Source organism: Amphibalanus amphitrite, unplaced genomic scaffold (genome assembly GCF_019059575.1).
Source record: "Amphibalanus amphitrite isolate SeventyFive unplaced genomic scaffold, NRLGWU_Aamphi_draft 000299F_arrow, whole genome shotgun sequence".
In the NCBI taxonomy this organism is placed as follows: domain Eukaryota; kingdom Metazoa; phylum Arthropoda; class Thecostraca; order Balanomorpha; family Balanidae; genus Amphibalanus; species Amphibalanus amphitrite.
In genome coordinates this window covers 122,042-145,968 of record NW_024881794.1, presented here as the reverse complement: position 1 = coordinate 145,968, position 23,927 = coordinate 122,042, and the positions used below count along the sequence as shown (strand labels likewise).

At 52.1% G+C, this 23,927-nt stretch overlaps 2 protein-coding genes across 9 annotated transcripts in view; one reads left to right on the top strand and one right to left on the bottom strand.

Moving 5' to 3' along the window:
• Positions 1 to 762, bottom strand: part of LOC122387812 (coronin-2B-like) — a 40,508-nt gene extending 39,746 nt beyond the window's left edge. For 2 of the 4 annotated variants that reach the window (XM_043378316.1, XM_043378312.1), the window contains exon 1: positions 657 to 762. Coding sequence is in view for 2 of the 4 variants with exons in the window: in XM_043378318.1 (XP_043234253.1) it covers positions 657 to 665 (9 nt within the window). In the remaining 2 variants the exon portion in view is untranslated. The remainder of the gene's footprint in view (positions 1 to 656) is intronic. The other 2 variants (XM_043378318.1, XM_043378314.1) reach the window with 1 other exon arrangement.
• Positions 763 to 4,503: 3,741 nt separating this feature from the next.
• On the top strand, positions 4,504 to 23,675 carry LOC122387806 (methyl-CpG-binding protein 2-like). Of its 5 annotated transcripts, none has more exons than XM_043378299.1 (7): positions 4,504 to 4,715; positions 9,482 to 9,538; positions 15,836 to 15,941; positions 16,444 to 16,772; positions 21,012 to 21,131; positions 22,838 to 22,987; positions 23,231 to 23,675. In XM_043378299.1, exons 1-7 carry the CDS (start codon positions 4,703 to 4,705, stop codon positions 23,410 to 23,412), a joined length of 957 nt encoding a protein of 318 aa, XP_043234234.1. In that variant the 5' UTR covers positions 4,504 to 4,702; the 3' UTR covers positions 23,413 to 23,675. The 5 variants fall into 5 exon arrangements, with proteins under 5 accessions (XP_043234234.1, XP_043234233.1, XP_043234237.1 ...); XM_043378298.1 differs by having other exon boundaries at positions 4,509 to 4,627; XM_043378300.1 differs by lacking the exon at positions 4,504 to 4,715 and adding an exon at positions 8,491 to 8,601.
• The last annotated feature ends 252 nt before the right edge of the window (positions 23,676 to 23,927 follow it).

The following is a 23,927-nucleotide window of genomic DNA, read 5'->3' as shown; positions in this document are numbered from 1 at the left end:
GCTGCAGGGGTGACGATACATATAAGCTACATTCAAAGTTTCATTGTAGTCTGGCTAATCGTTCCTAAGCTTCAGAAGCAGAACATACTCATGACTGAAACCCCACATTACTTCTGCTGTGGACTGTACCTACTAGAACTGGATCAGCTCAGCTCAGCTCAGCTAAATCAGCTCAGCTCAATCAGCTCAGCTCAGCTCGCTCAGCTCAGCTCAGCTCAGCTCAGCTCAGCTCAGCTCAATCAGCTCAGCTCAGCTCAATCAGCTCAATCAGCTCAATCAGCTCAGCTCAGCTCAATCAGCTCAGCTCAATCAGCTCAGCTCAGCTCAGCTCAGTCAGCTCAGCTCAGCTCAGCTCAGCTCAGCTCAAGCTCATTCAGCTCAGCTCAGCTCAAGCTCATTCAGCTCAGCTCAGACAGCAGCTCAGCTCAATGCATTACTGAGCCGGCTCAGCTCACAGCTCAACAATTTGGCAAAATGTTGAGCCGGCTCATGAGCTGAGCTGATTTTTGAGCCGGCTCAACTGAGCTGATCACAAGTCTGCACCGGTCTGACAGGTAACGAGCGACTCTGTGAATCCCACATAACCAGCAACTCACTCCCCAATTTACCACCCCACCTAGGCTACGAACAGCATCTATCGCTGGAGCAACACTTACGTTCGCCATGGACGCCTCTCCTCCAGTCACAGATACCGTGCTGCTGTCCGTCCCTCGCGGCCCCACGAGCACCTCACCTCCCACAGACTGTGACACGACGACTGCCGGACGGCGTCAGCGGACGAGGCCGTGTCCCGTACCAGTGACGTCACAGAGCTCTGTCAGCTGACTCGCGGCCAGCGGCAGCGAGCCGCCACGGCGGGAAACGGCAGGCCTGTAAACAGCGCGGCCCGGCTGACCACGGCACTGACCGTGAGGGGAGCCGTGATCGTGGGGAGAGCTGCGCAGTGGTGTTTCCCCGCCGGTAGACCGCAGACTAATCCCCAGTAGCGACCCCGACCCGAGCAGCCCCCCCCCCCTCCCGAGATCCGAGCCTTCCCCGACCTTATACCTACCACTGCCGACCGCTCCAGCGACGATGTTCGTACCGCCGTCGTATTCTGTCTGTGTGATAAGTGATTGATTCGTCAGTAACGTGTGCGTGTTTGATGTGTTTGCTCTGTCGTGGAGCTCAACTGAGTTCGGTGGACGGTGGACGGGGCTCCTCGTCGACTGCCTTCGATCGCTGCGCCTCGTTTGCGTGCTGCCAGTGCCGCCCCTTTCTCCACTCCTCTCTCCTGCCCCCCCCCCCCCCATCCATACCATATCGGACAGTATGGCTTATCGGGCCGCCGCCAGACGCCTGTTGTCGGGCTCGCACCTATCTGTCTCTGAGACGGTCACCCATCCCCCCCTCCTTTTTCGGGCGGGCTGATTAGACGGTTACACGGAGTTGGCCTCTAGGTATCAGCAGCGGGAAGAGGTTCGCTGATCTAGCCCAACTGGCCCTGCCGCCCTCATCGGCGTTGTGCAAATGCAGCGGTCGGTCTGTCGGCACCGGGCACGATGTGAGATGTTGGAGCTGCTGCAAAGAGATCAGCGTCCTCTGAGTTCAGACACGACACACGGTGTGCTGCACGTGATGTCAGCTACCACATGATATCTGACACTATACATAGAGTGACAGTGTCAACAACAGTCGTCCAAGCCCGTGTTACCACCTCACATCCTAGCTCATCTGGTTGCGCCTGCACTCACTGCAATGCACTGTCCCAGTCCACCTCTCGGGCGGGCCTGGTGGTCACAGAGGCAGACTGTTACCGCAACTCTCACAGTCCGTTCGAGACGTTCTTTGGCTCCGGAGCGGCGCCTTTCCGGACTGGCGGCGACGCTGGGAATCGACAGCGGCCGCTTCCGGGTCCGCTGGCCGCTCTCTGGGCCCGGAGTTGGACACACTCGACCGACTAACGCCGCCGGCGTGCTAGAGTGAGAACTGCATTCGATTCACCCATCTCCGCCGCCTGCAGCCTGGTCTGGTTGTTTCCGCTCGTCAGCCATCCGTTTACCTTCACTCAGTTTGTGGTCTTTGTATCCTGTCATCAAGTGAGTAACGATAGCGGGCCTATGGACTGCAGTTTACCGAGAGATGAGTGACTCGGATGGACTCATACAGCCTTTTCGCACTTCTGCACTTTCGACCGACCATTGAACTTTCAACTGTCTTGGCTTTATCCAACGATAGACGATAGGCAGTAGGCCTACCATCACGGGCAACACCGGAGGATATCGTCCGAGTTCGTCTTACCCATCTATAACTTCCATGAGCTTCTTTCGATCTGCATCATAAGCGTAGCCAAATCCCGTGGTCATGCCTACCGCGCACTGGCTGCGAGCAGGGGACTCAGCGTCTGCCGTTTGCGAACAACGCGCCGCGCCGGGCCGCGCCGGGTGTGGTGTGTTTTTGTGCTCACAGGTGACGGCCGGCCTCCCTCTGTCTTCAGACAAGGGAAGATGGCACGGAGGGAGGGGAGGGTCCCGCGTGACCAGGTGCTCCGGATAATAGGTGTGGAGGGTCCGAGTAATTACCCTACCGCGTCCTCCCTCGCGTAGCGCGACTGACCCTCAGATGCGGCACGGACCACGCCGTCTCAATGACGGTGCGTTACGCACACTGTAAGACGGACAAATGTCCTCGACTCACGAACAGCAGCCAGCCGCCAGGCATCTGTTGGAATTGAAATTAGGTACTTTTGGCGAGTGCGTAAAATAAGGATGCACCATTTTTCTGCCCTCCTACAGAGGACATGGAAATGCGTTATAACTCATAAGATGGTCTCGTAGTTGTGTTGCGTTTTACGTTTAATGTTACATACAATATTCGCTCTGAGTATCAAGCTTATCGATGTCATTTCCCATTTACCTTAGAGCGTTCTCATTAAATGCACAGTGTAGGTTCCTTTCTGATCTCGCAATGAGCCCGTACACTCGAGACGGATCAATCACCATTGCACGGCTCGGTTCAGTGACAGCCGCGACGAAAGTGACGCCCACCGCAGCCGTTTGTCTCAGGGATTACTTCACTCGGCGGCCGTTGCGCCGGCCACGCGTCACGCCCGACGTACTCGCTGGGAGTCGAGAGTCTCCGCGCCACTCCACGAGAGTCGTGCAAGTTTCTGCGGCGCAGAGTTTGCGACAGAGCCGGGGAAGTCGCGCCTGGCGTGCAGCGAGGCGCTGCCGCGCGCGGTGGCAACGGACCGGCGTGGGTGCGGTGCTATTTTCACTGCAGAGCCGTTTACAGGGCTGAATGGCTATAAACATTCTGCTGATGTGCTGGGCAGAGCGCCCCGAAGACACGCTTGCCGGTCTGCGCCGCGGGCTTTGGACTGAGCTGGGCTTAGGTGGTCTGAACGGCACTGGCCTGGGGTTTAGCTGTGACGGATGGCGGATAGTTGACTGTGGAGTGTGGGGCGAATATCGGCCAAAGATACGCATAACGCAAGCGACCGGGCACGGGTGGCCGGTCAAATGTAACGTAAACGTTGCTCGATCGATGAAAACGTGGGATACTATTTGGCTACAAGATTATTAGTGACGTTACAGACACTTGACTGAAAACGGGTGTCTGAGCCTGGCAGCCCAATGAAGCGGGTGAGAGCCGAGAGGTGAAGTGAGAACAACGTTCAGACTTAAAAGGTAAAGGGCCACCTTTAACATGGGGATTGAAATTGAGATAGCCATCTTGTAGCCCGTGTCCGAAAACCTATCTGTCTACCTCCTTACGGCCGATTTCGGCCTCCATTCGTAGTTATCGGCAATTTTAAAAGAAAATACGCCAGGAATGCGTCCTTATCCCAGGAATGCGTTCTTATCCGACAATACAGCCACCCGCGGCGAGGCTTTGGTCTTTTACCAATCAGCTCCAACCAGCTCAGCTTTAACCAATCAGCTTATCTGACACAATCCGACGAGTCTGTCTTCTGAACGCTGATTGGCTTGAGTGTGACGTCATCGCTATGCCATCATACAGTAGGTGCCGTAGAGAGTATCAACATAGTGCCAATATGTTAAATAGTTTTAAATACTTTTTCGCGAATTGTGCACTTCTGGCACCAGTTTTAAAAAGAAAATGAAAAATAATAATGTCAAAATGAAAAAACAACAATATCTTCATATTTCACGAAGGTGGCCCTTTTCCTTTAAGGGTGAATGTATTGAAAAGTAAAAAGCTGCATGTTTTGCTGAGGTACCGAGTGCACAGAATTGTAGGTAATGGCAAGGCCCTAAATACATGGAAACGATACATGGGTAATGGAAACATGTCAAGTTGAACTGTTCAGATATATGTACGCATCTTGTTCCTAGACATGATATGCTGCACAGCACAGACCACAGTACACATACGTGCATACAAATCGCCTCTTCAATATCCTTCTTAGTTGTATTTTCCCTCGGGTATTAAAACTTCTACAGCGCTTTCTTGAACCAATCGCTAGTTACCATAGCAACCTGAGTATGCGATTAGCCGCTAGTGCTTATGTCAATACGGCGCAATGAACACTTTCATACGCTAATTTCTCGGAGAACGCGCGTGGTGGTGTCGTGTTGGTGTCGTGGTTGCGAATCAGCATTTATTCGGGAAATGCCAGATAAAAGTAGGTAACACATCTCAAAACTAGGATAAAAATAAATGAGCATTTAATCCAGTATTGAATGGTATTGTTCCCTCAATGCTCAATAGAGGTAAGCGTCAGAAATGTCACTGTTGCGTCATAGGTTTATGTGCCAAGTGCCAATAATAAAAAGAGGACGCCATTTAATTGCGTCCCAGAAAAGCTATTTCTGGCACCTAAAAGCTGACTCGCCCCAAAATTGGTCCTCAGCACCTATTTGGTGGATACCAGCACCAATCATGGAAAATGGCCTTAATTAGCTGTTTCTGGCACCTATTCATCAGTACGCCTTACTCTTTTTTCTGAATATGGCACCTAAATGCTGAGCGTAGCACCAATCTAGTAGAAAAATGAACTACTGGCTGGTAGAATCATGTTGTTCTGGTATAATGACCCCTGGAGTCTAGTCTAAAGGTTGCCAGTGCAGCTACACTCTAAGACAGCCCCGTAGTGATCTCAGCATTGTATATGACGTTTAAGTAAGCAAATAATATTGATTTGTTTGAAAAAAACAATGTCATTTAAATATTTAAAAGCATTTATTTGTAATGCTTAAAGGGAAACATTTTTGTGAGTAATTGTCTCGATTTTGACCATTAAAACGGGTATTGTATTTTTGACGTAATCAAATAGCTCCAAAAAAGAAATGTAATGTTCTCATTCCGTTCAAGGCCGCTGAAGAAACGCGGGATCTTCCGTGGGACATTGTCCGTTGTTTGCCGCGCAGAGTTGTGCCGTGGTCACTGGCGGATCCAGGGGGGCCACGGGGGCCATGCCCCCCCCCCCAAAGGCCTAAAGTGGCCTGTTTGGCCCCCCCAAAAAACGCCAGAAAAATTGCTAAGAAAATATACCTTGATGGAGGTTTTTAGCCACTTGGTGAAGTAAAGCTTTCCACAGCATAATATGGAAGTAATATAGTAGCAGTGAGGGTCAGTCAAAAGTTGCGCGAGCGGAGTCGACCTTAAAAAAAGACTGTTGTTGGCACGTGTTTATGGCGCGGCAGCTGGTAGTTGGCGGTGTTTCGCGTGGTGTGGCATCACTGGCGGATCTGGGGGGGGGAGGGGGGGCACGGGAGCCTGAGGTGCCCCTGACAGGCCCGTGGTGCCCTTGCTAGGCCTGTGGTGCCCCTGGACCCTGGCAGGCCTGTGGTACAGTCCACAGCAGAAGTAATGTGGGGTTTCAGTCATGGGTATGTTCTGCTTCTGAAGCTTAGGAACGATTAGCCAGACTACAATGAAACTTTGAATGTAGCTTATATGTATCGTCACCCTTGCAGCTGCAACTTTAGCTATTGACATCTTCTTTTCAATCACTTCGCATTAAACAATCGCCAGTCAAAGCCAACCGTTGAGTTTGGTAAAACCCTACATTACTTTAGCGGTGGGCTGTACCTACCTCTGGCGGGCCTAGGGTGCCCCTGCTAGGCTGCTGATGCCCCTGGGACCTGACAGGACTGGGGTGCCCCTGACAAGCCTAAAGTGCCCCCAACAGGCCCGTGATGCCCCCGACAGGCCCAAGGTGCCCCTGCGTGATGCCGTGATGCCTGCGAGGCCGGTGGTGCCCCCTGCGAGGTCGGTGGGGCCCCTGACAGGCCCATGGTGCCCCTGCTAGACCGGTGGTGCCCCTGGCAGGCCTGTGGTGCCCCTGCTAGGCCGCTGGTGCCCCTGGGCCCTGACAGGACTGTGGTGCCCCTGACAGGCCCAAGGTGCCCCTGCAAGGCCGGTGGTGCCCCTGTAAGGCCTGTGGTACCCCTGCTAGGCCTCTGGTGTCCCTGACAGGCCCATGGTGCCCCTGCGAGGCCGGCGGCGCCCCTGGCAGGTCTCTGGTGTCCCTGACAGACCTGGGGTGCCCCCGACAAGCCTGTGGGGCCCCTCACAGGCCCGTGGTGCCCTTGCTAGTCCTGTGGTGCCCCTGGCGGGCTGGTGGTGCCCCTGACAGGCCTGTGGTGCCCCCGGGCACCAAGGGGGTCATGACCCATGTGGCCCCCCTTGGATCTGCCACTGATGCATAATATATTGATTTGTAAAGGCGTTATGGCTTATGCAATATGCAATTGCATGCACTTGGTATCCCTCACTTATCCCTCATTGGGGCTCTGGCGGGCTCCTGAGGGCCCACGTCTATCTCCGGGAGCCCATATAGACAGGCTCCTTTGGGTCCTTTCAGTACACTATAGCATAAGAGGTCTCCATGCGAGTCCTATACATACATCTGAGGGCGTACCCTGATGTCTGAGGTACCCAACTGCAGCTCCAATGGTCTCTTCTTACACTGGCGGATCCAGGGAGGGGGCATTTAGGGCCATGCCCCCTTCCCAGAGGCCTAAAGTGGCCCGTTTTCCCCCTCCCCCAAACGATAATGAAACATAGGTCAATCAGGGCGTGGCCCAGGAGCCGAGTTAGACAGGGCTGTTTTACCACCTCCCGGCCCGCAAAGGGACCCAAGCACTGACTCGAAGCGGGTTAAAGAGACCCTCCCACCTTCAAAAAAGTTAATGAATTGGCATGAAAGTGATGTCGCTAGGTTCAGAAAGGGCGAAAACGAATATCTACCAAATTTTATCGAAAAATATTCACCGGTTTTCAAGAGATTAGACTTTTGTTTTTGTTTACTTTTTGGGATATCCGCTGCTGTTCCTAGCGACTTTATTTGAAAGTGCGGCATTTGTTGCGCGCAAAGCAGCCTATACCACCGCATGCTACCAAACGTTTTAGTAAAATATTAAAAAATCATTAGATCTCCGCTGACGTCACACATTCAGAGGGGTATCCAAAAGCATTAGCCCCTCTGAATCAAAATGCTGCAATTTTGAAATTCAATATTTCCGATTTAAGGCATTTCTCGATGTTGTGAGTGCGTGCCGAAACCGGTAATTGTGAGCCAGGGACCCCATTTTGGCTATCTCAGCTCAAATCTAATGTTAAGGTGGGAGGGTCCCTTTAACTGGTCGATAAAAACAATGGTAAGTGTTTACAAAGTAATATAAAGGCATTGGTCGGGTGGGCTACCATTTATATATTTTTTCTTTTTAGTTAAAAAAAAAATTCATAGTGTCAGGGCTGTGACGAAAAATAAGTGGCCTAAATCCGATGAGAAAACAGGATTTGGGGGTACCCTAGGTTTGGCTCCTGCATGAGTTGGCCCCCCCCCCCCCAAAACGCAAGCCTGGATCCGCCAGTGGCCGTGGTTGTGCCTTTTTCATCCGTTTCTTACTTATGTCATTTGTGTGCATGAAGCTTTGATTTTGTTTTTGGTTATGGTGTGGCCGGTCAGTCAAACGCCCCTGTAGAAACCGGATGCTGCGTTTGATCGAGATGGAGTCAGACGAGGATTGCAGAAAGCTAATAATATTGAAAAGAGGGCCGGTTGCGTGGCATGTCTGTTCAGAGTGTACATTTTGCTTTACTCCAGTTTATGACCTGAGAGCCTGGCTGGAAGTGACGGATCCAAACTTTTCACGTTAAAATGGCTGAGGGTGCAATAATCTCTAGTCTCTACATAGCGGGCTGGTATAGGAGCGTCTTGCTATGCTGCACCATAGCTGGCTAGTGATTCTCTTTTGGCTAGAAATGGCATTAATCATTATCTCCACTGGCGAAAATGGCACTTGACATCACCGAATGCAGCGTTCATGTTTGTTAGGATACATAAAATCAGGAAGATTACGCGAATTAGGAAGGCAAACGTGGAATAAAATAGGTGCTGGAAGTTTTGGTTTTGGTGCTGAATCAGCAAACAGCAAATACAGAGTTCAACTAGACGATCTGGCAACTTTAGGCTGTGTGGAAGCAATTAGGTGCCAGATTCAGATATTAGGGTCGAATAAGCATTTTGGGGCTGATCAGCAATTAGGTGCCAGAAACAGCTTTTTAGGGACCAGAAACAAATATTCCCCATAAAAAGATGACTGAAATATGAAATAACCTAACAACACCGACTTCAGAATATGCATACAGGTCTGTCCCTCATTTTACAGTTATGGGATACTTGTGCATGTTAAACTTGGGCATCTTAATTCTCCCATTTTCATTAGGTACCCGGATGGCACTATCGTATTGGATGGTAGGGGTTGGAGACTGGGGTCTACGTCTAGGCAGTGAGAGCCGGCATCTCAGTGCTGGAGTTATGAATTGGAATGCAATCATGTGGGTCATGCTTAATGTGGAGCCTGTGAAGGCAAAATTTTCGAAGTTTATTAACCACATCGCAAACACTAGGTAGGTTGAGGTATGTTACATCACATACTTTCACCCTGCAGTCTGCTTAGCATGGGCTCAGGTTCTGTTAATCTGTCAATTCAAACAACTGCTAAATTTATAAAGATGTAAAAATTACCTAGTTGACAGACATGGGTGTATAGACCAATTAGTTTGATGATGTGATATGTATCATATCAATTGCTTGCTATTTTCAATGCCTATGGCCCTGGCTAAGGAGTAGACATGTCCAATAAATATCTGTTCATTTAGGCTTAGCTTGTAAACTTGGTCTGAACAGAATCTGAAAAGAATGTGGGTACTTTAGCAAACTTGCCAAATTTTACTTCTTGATCAATAAGTGCACTTAAATATTTCTGGAATCAGTGTAGCAGCTTGTAAGTGTTAACACTGATGTAAATAATGACTGATGTGTCCTTATAGTTCATAGTTCATCATTCTTCAGTGCTTTCTATGGCATAAGAGCTGTTCAATTGGCTGAAATTTTAATAAATACCTATTGTATGGGTTAGATGGTAGACTCTAGACTGTTGCTTAAGTTCACCCAAATGTTTTGCTTAGATAGGTACCTGCCCAAGAGATTTTGCATGTGATTTGATCAAGTGATCTGATGTTTCAGCTGAAGTTTGGAAAATGAGTGAATACAAATTTGTTGAAAGACCACCAGACACACCAGGTGAGTTTTCTTTTTCTTCCATTTGTCATGAGTTAGGTATGTCAGATGTGACTGGTGTTATGATACGGGCCCGCATCCCCCGTTATGAGAAGGGCCCGGCCTTGGCCCGCCGAGCGGCCGCCGGCCGGCGCCGGCGGAGAGCGGGCAGTGTCGAGCGAGCCGTCAAGGTGTGCGTGCCGTCCGAGCCGGCAATATATGTGCAGAGCGGTGCGTGTCGTGTCAGTGCGGACTGAGGATCCGGCGGGCGCAGAACAGAACATGGCGCGGTCGGTAGTGTGATCGGTAGCGTGCGACACCGATTCCGAGATATACTGAACTACGTGCAGCCGTGTCGGATCGCTCGCGTCAGTGATGGCGGACAACGCACAACTCGAGCGCCTGACGGCGCTGTTGGCCCAGCAGTCGGAGCAGGCAGCGCAGCGGGAGGAGCGGCTTGCCGAGCAGGCGGCGCAGCGGGAGGAACGACTCGCAACCATGCTGGAGCGGGCGCTGGCGAACCAGGTGCAACAGCCGATCGCACGGAGCGAGACGGCCGTCACCGAGAGCAGACAGCCCGCTGCAACGCCAGCGAAACTCCCGTCGAGCGCTATCTCGACGCCGCACCTGACCTCCTCCGCGTCCCTCAAGGAGTTCGGCACGTGGCGCCAGAAGTTCGACGACTTCAGGCTCCTCACTCACCTGGAGACGTTGCCTATCGCGGAGCAGAAGGCGGCTCTGATGTCACTGCTCGACGACGAGTGGACGCGAACGCTGCGATATAGCCTCCAGATCCCTTCGGAAGCCGACCTGAAGACCGTGATCGACATGATGGAGGCTCATCTGCGTGGTCAACGCAGCATCATCCTCGACAGACGAGACTTCTACTCACGAGTGCAAGAACCGGATGAGACGTTTGACGATTTTGTATCGTCTATCAAGGAAATCGCCGCTTATTGTGACTTTTGTGATAAGTGTGCGGACGATCAGTACCGTGACAGGATCGTGGTCGGCATCCGTGACGAGGAGGCGCTGAAGCGTATGCTGCATGAGCCGAAGCTGACGCTGCAGAGGGCGGTGGACATTTGTCGTGCGTGTGAGTCGGCGAACGCGAACAGTGCCGCAATTCTCGGCGAGCCGGCTAACGTGACAGCATTGTCGGCGTACCGTCGGTCGCGTGCCCATCCATGCTCCAACATTGCGCGTCGAGACGACCCCTGCCGACGCTGCGGTCGAGCTCGACACGCTGACGGCGTGCGCTGCCCCGCGATGGATGCAGCGTGCCATGCATGCGGAGGCTCCGGTCACTTCGCAACGGTGTGCGCCAACCAGCCGCCCGACCGCGGTCCCCGGGGCGGCGGCCGTGGCTGGCAGGATGCCAGATCACGTGACCGCGCGGCCGGCGACCAGCCGCCCGGCCGGGGCCGGTCAAGGTTACGCCGCGGGCGGGGCACGGGTCCTGGCGCGGCGCCAGCAAACACGGACGCGGCCGGTGACCGACCCGAAGTACGACAAATTGTCGGAGATATCTACGTGGACCAACTGACTGCACGTCGCACGCCGCGGATCAGGGTGACACTCGTCCATTCGACGGGATCGTCGGCCGTGTTATGCATGCCTGATACCGGGGCGGAAGCTACGGTCATGGGCGCTGACATGGCTGCGTCCCTGGGTGTCGTAACGAAGATGACGGGGTCGGTAGGCGGCGAGATCAAGTTTTCGTCAGCCGGGAGCACGCCGCTGACCTTCATCGGCCAATTCAGCGCCACGGTGACCTTCGGCGACTGCCAGACCGCCACAACAGTGTATGTGTTGCGAGAGGTCACCGGATTCCTGCTCGGCTGGTGCGACTCCGTGCGTCTGCGGATCCTGCCCGCCAATTTCCCGGCCCAGATCCCTGTCAACATCTGGCGCAGTCAGTCCGTTCCAGACCAAAGCCGCGGCAGCCACGTCCGCTCACAGTCGATCGGCGCGCGGCCTCTGCAGCCACCCGACCGTCCGCCGGCGCCACCTGTCGACGAACACCTGGCGCCGCCTACTGGTCACCCGCTGCAACACGTGGCCGCGGCCCGGGCGGCGGGCGGCACGGGAACTGCGGCGGGTGGCAGGGAAGCCCCGGCAGGCGACACGGGTGCCGCGGCGGGCGGCACGGGAGCCGCAGCGGGCGGCGCTGGAACCACAGCGGGCGGCGCGGGAGCCGCAGGATCCAGCACGAAGCCGTCGTCTCAACAAACAGCGGCCAGTGCCCAGCCTGTATGGGAGCACGAATACGACCCGTCAGACGATGTCATCAGAGGTCATGAGGCGGCCCTGAGACAACAATTCAAAGACGTGTTCGACGGCAACGAGACGCTCTGCGAGATGGCTGGTGGCCCGATGGTCATCGAGCTGACAGACGACGCAGTCCCCACAGCTCTCACTGCTGCCAGAAACATCCCATACTGCTGGAGAGAGGAGATAAAGAGCCAGCTCGACGACTTGGTCACCAGAGGGATCGTGGCCCCGGTGAACTACCCTACGGAGTGGTGTCACCCCATGGTGCCAATTGCAAAACGCCAGGGAGGAGCCAGACTGGTCGTGGATATGACCGCCGTCAACAGATTCGTGAAGAGACCTGCCTACCCCGTGAGACCGATTCACGACGCAGTGGCGTCTATCGACGGGGACGCGCGGTGGCTGACCACGCTGGATGCCGCTATGGGATACTTTCAGGTCCCGATCGCCGAGGAATCTCAAGACCTCACCTGTTTCATAACTCCATGGGGCCGGATGAAGTTCCTCAGGGCCCCGATGGGTCTCATCTCGTCAGGTGACGAATACAACAGGCGGGGCGACGCAGCGCTCGGAGATATACCGCGAACGCTGAAAATCGTGGACGATCTGCTGCTGCACGACGCGACCTACAGCGCCCATCTCTCTCACGTGGTCGCGGTCCTGAGACGCTGCCGAGAGACAGGCATCACTATCAACCCGCGCAAATTCCAGTTTGCGCGGCCGTCGCTGGACTACTGCGGCTACCGCATCTCGGAACAGGGCTACACGGTTGACGACCGCAAGCTGCAAGCGATCTCTGAGTTCCCGCGGCCGGAGAATCTCACCGATCTCAGATCGTTCCTGGGACTCACCAATCAGTTGGCCGACTTCTCAGCAGACATCGCCAGTGCAGCTCAGCCCCTCAGAGACCTGCTCAAGCGGCACACCGTCTGGAGATGGACTGAGCAACATGAAGAGGCATTCAAGGACGTCAAGAGAGCGCTGGTGTCGCCACCCGTTCTGGCCTTCTTCGACCCGCAGCTGCCTACCAAGCTTCAAACGGACTCTGCACGAACCCGCGGTCTGGGTTTCGTTCTCCAGCAGCGCCACGGAGACACATGGAAGATGGTGCAGTGCGGTTCCCGCTTCCTTACAGATACAGAGTCAAGATACGCGGTGGTGGAGCTGGAGTGCCTGGCCTGCCTGTGGGCCCTCCGCAAGTGCCACATCTTTCTGGCAGGACTTCCACAGTTCGACCTCGTCGTGGATCACCGCCCTCTCGTCCCGATCCTCAATTCCAAGAGGTTATCAGAGATCGACAACCCTCGCCTCCAGCGGATGCGGGAGAAAATGTCGATCTACAGCTTCACTGCTGTGTGGCAAAAGGGGGCCTCGCACTGCATCCCGGACGCCCTGTCACGCGCTCCAGTGTCCGACCCAGCAACGGGAGACGAAGTCGCGGAGGTGACGGAGGCACTGCACGACGCCGTGGTCGCTACTCTGAGCGCGACCTCCGAGGACGGTGCCCTGGTCGCTCCGCTCCAAGACCGGACTCTGGACTCGGTTCGAGCGGCGGCCGCCCGCGATCCCGAGTATCGAGCCCTCCGTGACGTCATCCTGGCAGGATTTCCCGACCACCGACACGAAGTGGCACCAGCTCTGCGGCCCTACTGGGGTGTCCGCTCAATGCTGGCGGTCGACGACGGGCTCGTCGTCTACGGAGCGAGGCTCGTGATTCCGGCCAGTCTACGCCGCAACGTTCTCGACCGACTACATGATTCTCACCAAGGAATGGAGAAAACCGAACGCCGCGCACGGCTGTCCGTGTATTGGCCGGGGATTGACCGGGACATATGCAACGCCGTCTCTGCATGCCAGAGCTGCAGGCAGCTCGCTGCCAGTCACAGCAATGAACCCTTATGGGTGGAAGACGATCTCACCAGCCGCGTTTTCGAGTCGGTATCGGCAGATTATTTTTATGTCGCCGGCCGGACCTACCTCGTGTACGTGGACAGACTGTCAGGCTGGCCGTATGTAACGGTCTGCCCCAGGACGGCCTCGGCGGACCACCTGGTGAAGCAGCTGCGGCGGCTGTTTTCTCAGACGGGTGTTCCCACCGTACTGCGGACAGACGGCGGACCGCAGTTCGCCTCCTCCACGCTCCGGCGATTTCTGGACCGGTGGGAAGTCCGCCACGAGATGTCATCCCCACGGTACCCGAGATCCAACGGTCACGCCGAGGCTGCCGTGAAAACGGTGAAGAAAATAATCGTGGCTGCCTCGGCGAGCGGACGGCTGGACGACGATCAGCTCGACCGAGGTCTCCTCGAGCTGCGAAACACGCCACGGGCCGACGGCAGGTCACCAGCCCAGACGCTGTTTGGTCATCCGCTGCGGTCAGGCGTGCCGACCCATCACCGAGCATACGCACCTGAATGGCAGCGCGCCGCCGACGCGTGCGACGCGAGGGCGGCCGACCTCCGAGACGACGTACAGCGCCGTCACGACGCCACAGCGCGCCCCCTCTCTGGACTGCGCGTCGGCTGCCGCGTCGACGTGCAGAGCACCGAGAACGGCCGCTGGGACCGTACGGGTGTGATCGTCGGCGTGGGACAGCGCCGCACCTACCTTGTAAAGATGCCAAGCGGCCGCATATATTGGAGAAACAGGCGTTTCCTGAGACCACACCGCCCGATGTTGGCCAGCGGCGCGGAGCCGCAGCCACCGGAGGTTCCCAGCGCGGCGCGGGCGCCGCCGACCCGGCGGGAGGCGCTGCAGCAACCGCCCGCCCGCCGAACGGCGGCGACGCAAGCGGCGGAGCCCCGTCAAAGTGGTCGCCAGCGTCGTGAGCCGCAGCGACTGCAAGTCCGCTGGGACACCAACACGTATGAGTGATAGCGTGTGCACGCTGCGAATGCCCCGACATGTGTTTTGTCACTGTAACTGCATTTCGTTGTATCGCGCAATAGTTCTCGTCTTCCTTGATGGATGCTTCGCTTAACGGAGATTACTTTTGTTTGAAGACATTCGTCTAACATATCAAAGTATGCTTTTGTTAGAGCGAAGGTCTTGGGGGGAGGTGTTATGATACGGGCCCGCATCCCCCGTTATGAGAAGGGCCCGGCCTTGGCCCGCCGAGCGGCCGCCGGCCGGCGCCGGCGGAGAGCGGGCAGTGTCGAGCGAGCCGTCAAGGTGTGCGTGCCGTCCGAGCCGGCAATATATGTGCAGAGCGGTGCGTGTCGTGTCAGTGCGGACTGAGGATCCGGCGGGCGCAGAACAGAACAACTGGGAAATGAGAACCTGTTAATTAGTTCATATTATGGAGACCTCCTGACAGAGGGATAGTCAACATTGAACATGGTGCCTGCTTTTATTTGCCAAATGCCAACATCTACTCATCAGAAAGTTTTGTTGTCTCAAAGTTCTTTTCTATCTGAGTTAATCTCATGTATATTGGATCGAAGTGTGAACTGCATGTGCATATCTAGTCAAAATGCTGCATTGCATGTGATGCATGTTGTCAAGATCAAGAAATGGATAGGTAGCCCAATTATAGACCTTGTATAACTTAGTCCATAAATTCAAGAACCATTGATACACAATGGGTTTCTTTCTCCTGATGGGTATTCTAAACAGTGCATTTGTCCGTATCCATGACACTTTAAGGCATTGGCAGTGCCCACTGGTAAAAAAAAGCTTATGTAGGAAACTTTATGGGTTGAATCTTTCCATTCTCATTTGAGTAATGCCCTCAGCTCATTTGAATGGGCATTACTGGTAATGTGCACTGACGATAAATCTTACATTTTTGCCAGCTTACCGGTGTAATAATCTGCTCAGCGACAACATAAGTCCAACATCTTTTGCGGTTGGTTGTCATTGGTAAAGTAAACCATTCCCAGTGTTTTGTTTACAAGGGTCTATCAAGAACTTATTACTACTGACTAACCGTCGTGATGAAATCGCTGACCTGTCGGTGCGAGACCGGTCGCTCTCGTGTCGCTCGCGCAGCGCCGCCTGCCGATAGCGCTGTGCCAGCGGCGCCCTCTGACGGCCGTCATCCCACAGATGGTGTCTACTTCGACGATCCGGCGCTGCCCGAGGGCTGGACGCGCAAGTGTGTGCAGCGCTCCACCGGCGCCTCGGCAGGCAAATGGGACGTCTACGTTTACAAGTGAGGATTGCCAGTTAGAAGCGACTGTATTCATAATTGACTGGTTTTAGCTTTAGCATCTATCTTGCTTTAGCACCTACACTTCTTTACCTTTGTCATTTGTTTGTTTGTCGACCTTGCCCATGCAGTTAGCTGACTCTGACTCTGTACCCCAGACAGATAACACGATCTGTGGTATATAGACGTACCTTTTCAGCGTGTTTTCAGCATGTTGATCAACCACTGTGCGCAATTTGTGTTGTATTACATGCTTATGATTACAATGTGACCGTTTTTGTCATGTTTGTCAAGCTTATCCTATCTCTGTTTTCAGTCAATTTATACGCCTTGTATCTGGTCACTGAAGACTGTAAACGGAATGGTGTCCTGCGGGTGTTCTTGTGTAAGTGTGTATAATTACACCAGTCCTTGTAACAGACGAGCAAGCACCACCCCAGCCAATAACACCATTATTCTGTTCATATTGTCGTCGACTTATGCTCCGCCACTCTCTTTTCCTCAGCCCCATGGGAAAGAAGTTCCGATCACAGAACGAAGTGCGTGTGTACCTGGAGCAGATCGGGAGTGACCTGGACCCGGCGCGGTTCTGTTTCAACGCGCACGGTCAGGTGGGCATGCCGCACGCCCGCCGCCAGCGGGAGACCTCGTCTGTGCGCGTGCCGTCCCACGCCGCCAAAGCGCGCGTCGCCAAGGCCATCAAGCTCGCCCGCGGAATCAAAGCCAAGCCCAAGCTGCGGCCGGGGGCCAGCTCGGACGATGTGCACCAGAAAATCAAACTCAAGTTTAACTTTGCGCGGCGCCGGCTGCAGCCGGCCGGTGGACGGCAGCCCGGTGAGTCGAGACGACCGCGGGCCAGCTGGGCGCGCTCGTGACCTGACCTGACCTGACCTGGGACGAAATCGAGTGGTCAGGGACTGCCAGATATGCTCGGTTTTACGGCTTTATTATTTGCGCGAGTTTTGCGAGGGCTGAACACTGCGTTCATCGAAAGGCGTCACCGCATCCGCTGGGGTTTCGATGCCGTGCTAACGCTCGGTAAGAGTTGAAGGAAACGACGAATGAAGCCATTGCATCCATTGTGTAGTGTTGTTTATAGTTCTTGTGTTTAAATGCGTACTCTTGTCATTGAATGTAATACAGTGTTTTCTAGGTACAAGATACTTTTTCTAAAACGACATTGTATAAGGGGAAGACTACGAGGGATCGTCCCTCCATCCTTCAAATTCACCGCATGGAACATGTTAGCCCGTTTCAGAGATCGAGAAAATGAACCTGGCATTAATCGTTACGTAACCACCTGATAACCACCTGATAATTATTAATCGCCACATCCGCTTTTTACGAGGCAGCTTGCAACAGTGAAAATGTTTGCAAGCACACGAAATTATATAAACACAAACTTGGGCTATTTTGGTATAAGAAATACCAAAAGCTATGAAGGATCTGGTCGTGCACATTTGCTATAGCTTCATACTGTCTGAGATATTTCTGAGTTACTCGCTTTCCATTCGCCCGTCTCAGCCTCGATAGGAAATAGCCCCGGGTCTTGTCAGGTCAGGTCACAAGTGGATGGCATCGAGCTGAGGGTATTCTCCCGAACTGCTGGCGTGTCGTATTGGTAAACACCTGTGTAAGGCTACCATGCGTTGTCTGGGAATCTCTTCTGTTATTTACCATTTTCCATTATATTAGCTGAAAAAGATAAGTAAGGACTAATGTGTTAGTTACCCGTGTGGACGAGCCGGTTGCCGCTCGTGATTCTACGAGAAGAGAGCTGTCACTCGGGCTACGCCCTTACTCCTAGTCAGATCACCAGATCACCAATAGTGTGCTGGGCGCTCTGCTCAGTGTTCATTGCGACACGCTTATCAGCGCACAACATACCTAGTCGCTGAGATTGAGCTGGCCTAGCCAGCCCGAGTTAGTGTCCTCAAACCTAAATGATGAACTCTTATTTACTGAAAAGTGAATACTGAACAGCGTACGTTGTACGCACCAGCGTACACCCTGTCTTCTGTAAAACATTTCTGGAAAGCTGGCCACTTTCGCTTATTAAAAGCCTTCTACATTTGGAGATTGTAACCTTTTTCATATGCTAAGTTTTTAACGATTTGGGTGTTATTACTCCATTGTTTTCCCTGAGAGTATGAATGGGTTAGATGAAGTTAAATATTCTGCTTCGAAGCACTTTTGAATGCAATTTAAAGGTAGTGTGCCAGCTTTCTTGGACCGTATGGAGTTAATGGCCCAGATAAGGAGAACCGGATTTTTAGAACTTATCCATACCTTCAAAACTCATGGAAACGTCTTAAATTCTTCAAATTTTGAGTACCCCAGTGCGAAATTCGCCCCGACGGGTTGTCGGTCGTACCCCAACCACATTTCACACCACTATGAACAATAAATGCACACACTGAAATCGCTATTACCGATATGCTCATCCAATCAAGTTTCGATAAACCCGTTCATCATCAGCTCCTGCGGTTTCGAACACGCCTGTTAGGTGGTGCGGTAGACCACGCCCAAAGCCAGGGCCCCGGTAACGTGAGGTAGCCGAGTCAGGGCAGCGTGCGCTGACCCAAGCCGGAGCCGCGCGTCCTCCCGGTGTCATGTGATAGCCCGGGGCTGCCCGCGGGGATGCGGTAGACCGCGCCCAAAGCTGCGGCCCCGGCTTGGGTCAGCGCACGCTGCCCCGACTCGGCTACCTCACGTTACCGGGGCCCTGGCTTTGGGCGCGGCTTCTGCTCATACTTTGTGGTGCGGTGGTGGTGCGTCGGGCTGCGCGCTCTGACTTCGGCCAAGAAAAATGCGTCAGCTGATCATTGTCATTTCTGCCACTTGCGTGTGGTGAAATGGGGTCATAACTTATAAGACGGCTTTTTCATATCAATTATTTTACATAAAATCATATTTCAAACCATAAATAATGTTCGACAGCCAAATAAAAGAAACAATACCAATACGGGCTTACAGTTTAAGGCTCGACATTGTGTTGTCTACGATTAGACAGCTGATAACTCATTCCCGTACGTCGTATGGTCGTAACCACTGAACTCTATAATGTGGAATGCGCATCGGCCGCCAAATGGTGTCCAACGGTGCCGCCATGTTGCGCAGACCAGAAAGCGGCCGCCGCCTGTGCTGGGGAATAGGGAATTCGGGACCTCGATTTACGTTTGCGGTCGCTGCATCCGTTACGCTCAAGCTATGTGGACACGGAACCCGGCATCTTACGCAGAATTGAGTGGAGAACAAGATGAAATCCTAAAAAATCCTCAGCTACAAGGAACTAATACGTTAAACCCTTATAAGTCAATGGGGAAATATGAAAATTGCTATTTTGGCGCCGAGAATGATCTGAAACTATCTCAAGCATATAGAATCATGATTTCATGCACTTTTTGCAGGGTTCTATGCTTCATATTTGCATTGTTGCCCTTGCGTGACGTCATCTGTGACGTCACAAGGGTCACATTTTTTCTTCAATAACTCCCGATCAAATTGAGCTAGCGAGTCGGGAAAGCCACCAATGGACTCAGGAAGACCTGCCGAATCGAATGATATGCGACATGACCTCTTTCGACCAACTTCGTGACCTGGGGGTGCTAACCTGACCTTGACCTGAGGCCAACACCCTAAGTTGACCTGACCCGAACAAAAAGTATATCACTCGATGCGCCTGAGCTAGCTGAACACGATGATGCCAAAATCGCGGCTCTACGGCCATTTTTGGCGAAGCTATTTACCAAAAACCGAACCCGTGCCTTAGATCACTTGACCTGACCTCAGAGGTCACCGGTTGACCTGAGACCCTTACAGCGGGTTCCTACCAGTCACTCTGCATTATACTTTGCCGCATACGACCACTTTACCGCTTAATTCTAGTTTAATTAGCGGTGCATTAGCGAGGTGGGTTCAATCAACCCCCTCGGCCGGGGCAAATGTAGGTCAGGCGAGTGAATTTGAGGAATTCTGAAGATACGATCGTGTTCCCCACTCAATTCTGCGTAAGATGCCGGGTTCCGTATCTACGTAACTTGAACGTAACGGATACAGCGGCCGCAAACGTAAATCGAGGTCCCGAATTCCCTATTCCTCAACACAGGCGGCAGCCGGTTTCTGGTCTGCGCAATATGGCCGCCACCGTTAGACACTACGGCCAATAGGGTTGAAGCGGCATTGCTCCCCTGTGGTCGTAACACTATAATGACCTTTGCTTATTGTCACAAGTGCGCCGCATTCGCGATTGTTGCCCGACGCCTGTTTGCAGGTGAGCCCACTACAGTTGTTATACATATCTAAAAACCGATAAACTTTTAGGCGAAAAAGGCACTATTCCAGGCCCATTTTTGATTTTTTTTTGCGATATTAGGTAAAAACAGAAGCTTCTTATCCTAGGAAAAATAAAATGGGAAATCTTTCAAAGGTGGCACACTACCTTTAACGTTTAGGTGCAGATTGCGGCTGATTATTTGTTCACGATACGATTGGCGTAACGCTCAGTGGACGACCAATAGCCTGGAACTGGTTGTCCCGTTACCGCCGCCTCAGCTCATGCCCTACTGCTACGGCCTTGTGAGATAGGGGGCCTCGCCGACGCCCGTATTATACTTGGGTATAGCCTGACAACCACGTGAGGTGCGTTGGACTTTCGACTTCGAGCACCCCTCAAGGCTCTGAAGGTGCGGCACTCGAAACCCAGATCTAAGAGGTTCTTGTAAAGAAATTTCAAGATGCCTGAAGGGCCTTAGAGTGTTATGGCCTATTTCAGACGTGTATTACGTAAATTTGGAATTCATTATCGATACCTACCTGTATCCTTAATGAAATTGAACAATGAACATAATTAGTTCAAAGGTGCAAATGTATCCTTAGCAATCTTTTTGTTTGAAATCAGTGCGTCTTTCGGTCTTTCAGTGCAAATCCCTTTGCTAATCGTAAGCAAGTTACTTATGTTAGAGAAATTTCCATATTGTTTTTTATAGCTTAGTGATGCATATAAAGATACCACTAAACCCGTTACCGGCACATACCGGCGTACATGCTTACCGCTGGCTGTGGGCGCACCAGGGCTGTCGGTCGGCCGGCGCTGGGTGCCACCCCGCTCCCCCTACAAACTGATGCAGGAGACATATTACCACGAGCCTTGGAAACTTCTCATCGGCACCATATTCCTGAACAGAACGACCGGTGAGTACTAAGTAGCCTCAGTAGTATGCCTGTATCGTGATTCACATTTCACGGACAGTTTTGTTATTAGGGACCAACAAGCATCGTTCTTATGACGAAGGTTACTCTTCTCTGTTCATAACTCATTGTGAGATGCATTTTAGTTCAGCCTAAATTCATTTGTTTCAGCTTTCCAGACCCAGAAGCATATGTCGTAGGTATAGACATTACAATTAGATATATATTGAGTATGAAAAACATTCAGCAAATGAGTGGCCGCGTTTCGTCAGAGACTTATTCGGGTGACCAGAAGACCAGAAGACCAGACTTATTCAGAGACCAGAAGTCCAGCAAAGAGAAGGATAGAAGAATGCATGAAGAAAGCAAGAACATTTTTTGCCAAGTGTAAGAAAGGAATCAACCTTAAAATGGACAATCCGATGTCACACTATACAACGTGGAGAATATATGCTGAACCGGTTCTAATTTACAGCCTAGCAGTTACATCCCTTTCACCAACAGATATCATGTATTTGGAAGGGATGCTCATGCGCATTTACCGTCTCATCCAAGGTTTACCAACCAAAACGCAAAAAATGGTGATATATGTTATGTTGGGTGCACCGACATGCACAAGCCTCGTAGTGAGAACCGCACTCCAATTCATAGGTTTCCTTTTGAGAGCTGCGAAGGAACACACTCTAACCAGATATATCATCACCCATGGAGCAGTCAATGCTGATCGAACCACGAGTCTTGTGCGCCAATGGGAAACATTGCTCCAACATCTGAACTTGCCAAGCCTCTCTCTCTATTCTGGCTAATCAAAAAATAGACCAACCGCGGACAGCATGGAACAAGTTAGCATCTGCATCAGTGGATCAAAGTATGACAAAAATCATCAGGAACACAGCAGAGAATATGACAAGTTTGTTTTGGCTTTCGCTACTGCCACAAACCGAAAAGTACGAGGCGCCGAAAACATTTTGGCCGGCAATCAAGTACAGCGCAATTACCAGACAAGCGACACTAATCAAAATTGTCCTACTAACGGGCCACTCTTTGGTGGCCACAAGCATGGTTAGAAAGCACAAAGAAACTGTTGTCTGTCCATTGTGTCGTAATGCCATTGAAACTCTGGAACACATGCTCTTTGAATGTGACAAACTGAAAGACGATAGAGTAGCTGCTCAAAAAATATACAAAACTATCTTGAACAGAACGCTACCAGCAGCAGAACTTATCATCATCGCCGATAAGCCACAAAGCTTGATCATCCATTATATCTACCAAGCCCGTGTGCGCAAGGAACTCACTGATAGTATAACCAAGAAGATTAACTGCTAAAGAGTCCTCCCAACTATGATGTCCTGAAAATTTATATCATCCAGACCGCCAACATAATTGGAAGACGATCAGAAATGATCCTGCATCTACTAGATGGAGTCGACGAAATAAGTCTAAGTCTAAGGGTGTTGAAATTTGAAAAAGTCTCTGACGAAACGCGTCGACCCATGTGCTGTATGTTTTTTTCTACTCAATATGTCGTAGGTATGCATTTGCACAGCATATAGCTGGCTTATTAGGGTTAGATCAAGCTCTGCAGCATTAAGAGTATTCGACAACCATTTTTGTGGTCCCTTTTATTGTATATATGTTTGAAATAGTTTGGTATGATCTGCATGCCATGCCCCACCCGAAGCTAGCGCCCGGCCGTGTGTGTCCAGGCCGGCAGGCTGTGCCCCTCCTGGAGACGTTCTTTGAGCGCTGGCCGACCCCCGAGGCGGCGCGTGACGCCGACGAGACAGACCTGATGGAGCTGCTCCGGCCGCTCGGCCTGGTCGAGCGCCGCTCTCAGTGCATCGTGCGCTTCTCAGGTGAGCTCTCCTGGCACGGAGCGTGCTCTGTTGAACAGCGCGGGTTTTTAGGGAATGGTCATAGCCAATAGCTATCCTTTATCACCCGTCTGATCAGCTGAAATACATCGACATTGTATTCCAAATATATGCGGACCATCAGAGCTGCGTGAAGCTTCATCAGCTGCTTGTAACGCGTTGGCAAGTTACGTGTGTGATGCTGCCATGTTCGAATCTTTGAATGCCGACCCACTCCTGTTTCAGACGAGTTTGTAACCAAGACGTGGCACTACCCAAACGAACTGTACGGCATCGGCAAGTACGGCAACGACTCGTACCGGATCTTCTGCCTGGGCGAGTGGAAACAGGTGCGGCCGCATGACCACAAGCTGAACCTCTACCACAACTGGCTGTGGACCAACCACAAGGCTCTGGGATTGGCATGATGTGGTGTCCCGGTGATATGGTGACTGATGGCGAGGGGACAATGTAAGGATGCCGTGCGGTGGCTGCGTCGGTCCAATCGGTGGTCCTCATAGCTGTACTTTGCTAGGCTTTTTACAAAGTGTACACCAGTCAAGATAATGTGCATGTATGTGATCATCATTCAACAAGATGCGTCTTGCATGCTCGTATCCAACGTCTGAGATGGATCATGTTCCGTGTTCCCTATCGTCATTTTCATATGGGAAATACATCCATTCGTGCATCGTGTGGTGTTCATGGTGAACCCCATAGACAACATTCATTTGAATACTCTTATTGGATACCTGACGCGAGAATCTTGTATTGTGCAATGTACTTGACATATTAATGAATTACTGCATGCAAAAAGCAAGTCGCTCGAACATTTTTTTTTTATCAAATTATAGGTATAGTTCTCTGATTCCATATGAGATTCGATCACATTTCTTCATTTTCTACAAAGTATGCCCAAATTGCAGCATTAGTTGGTACGTTC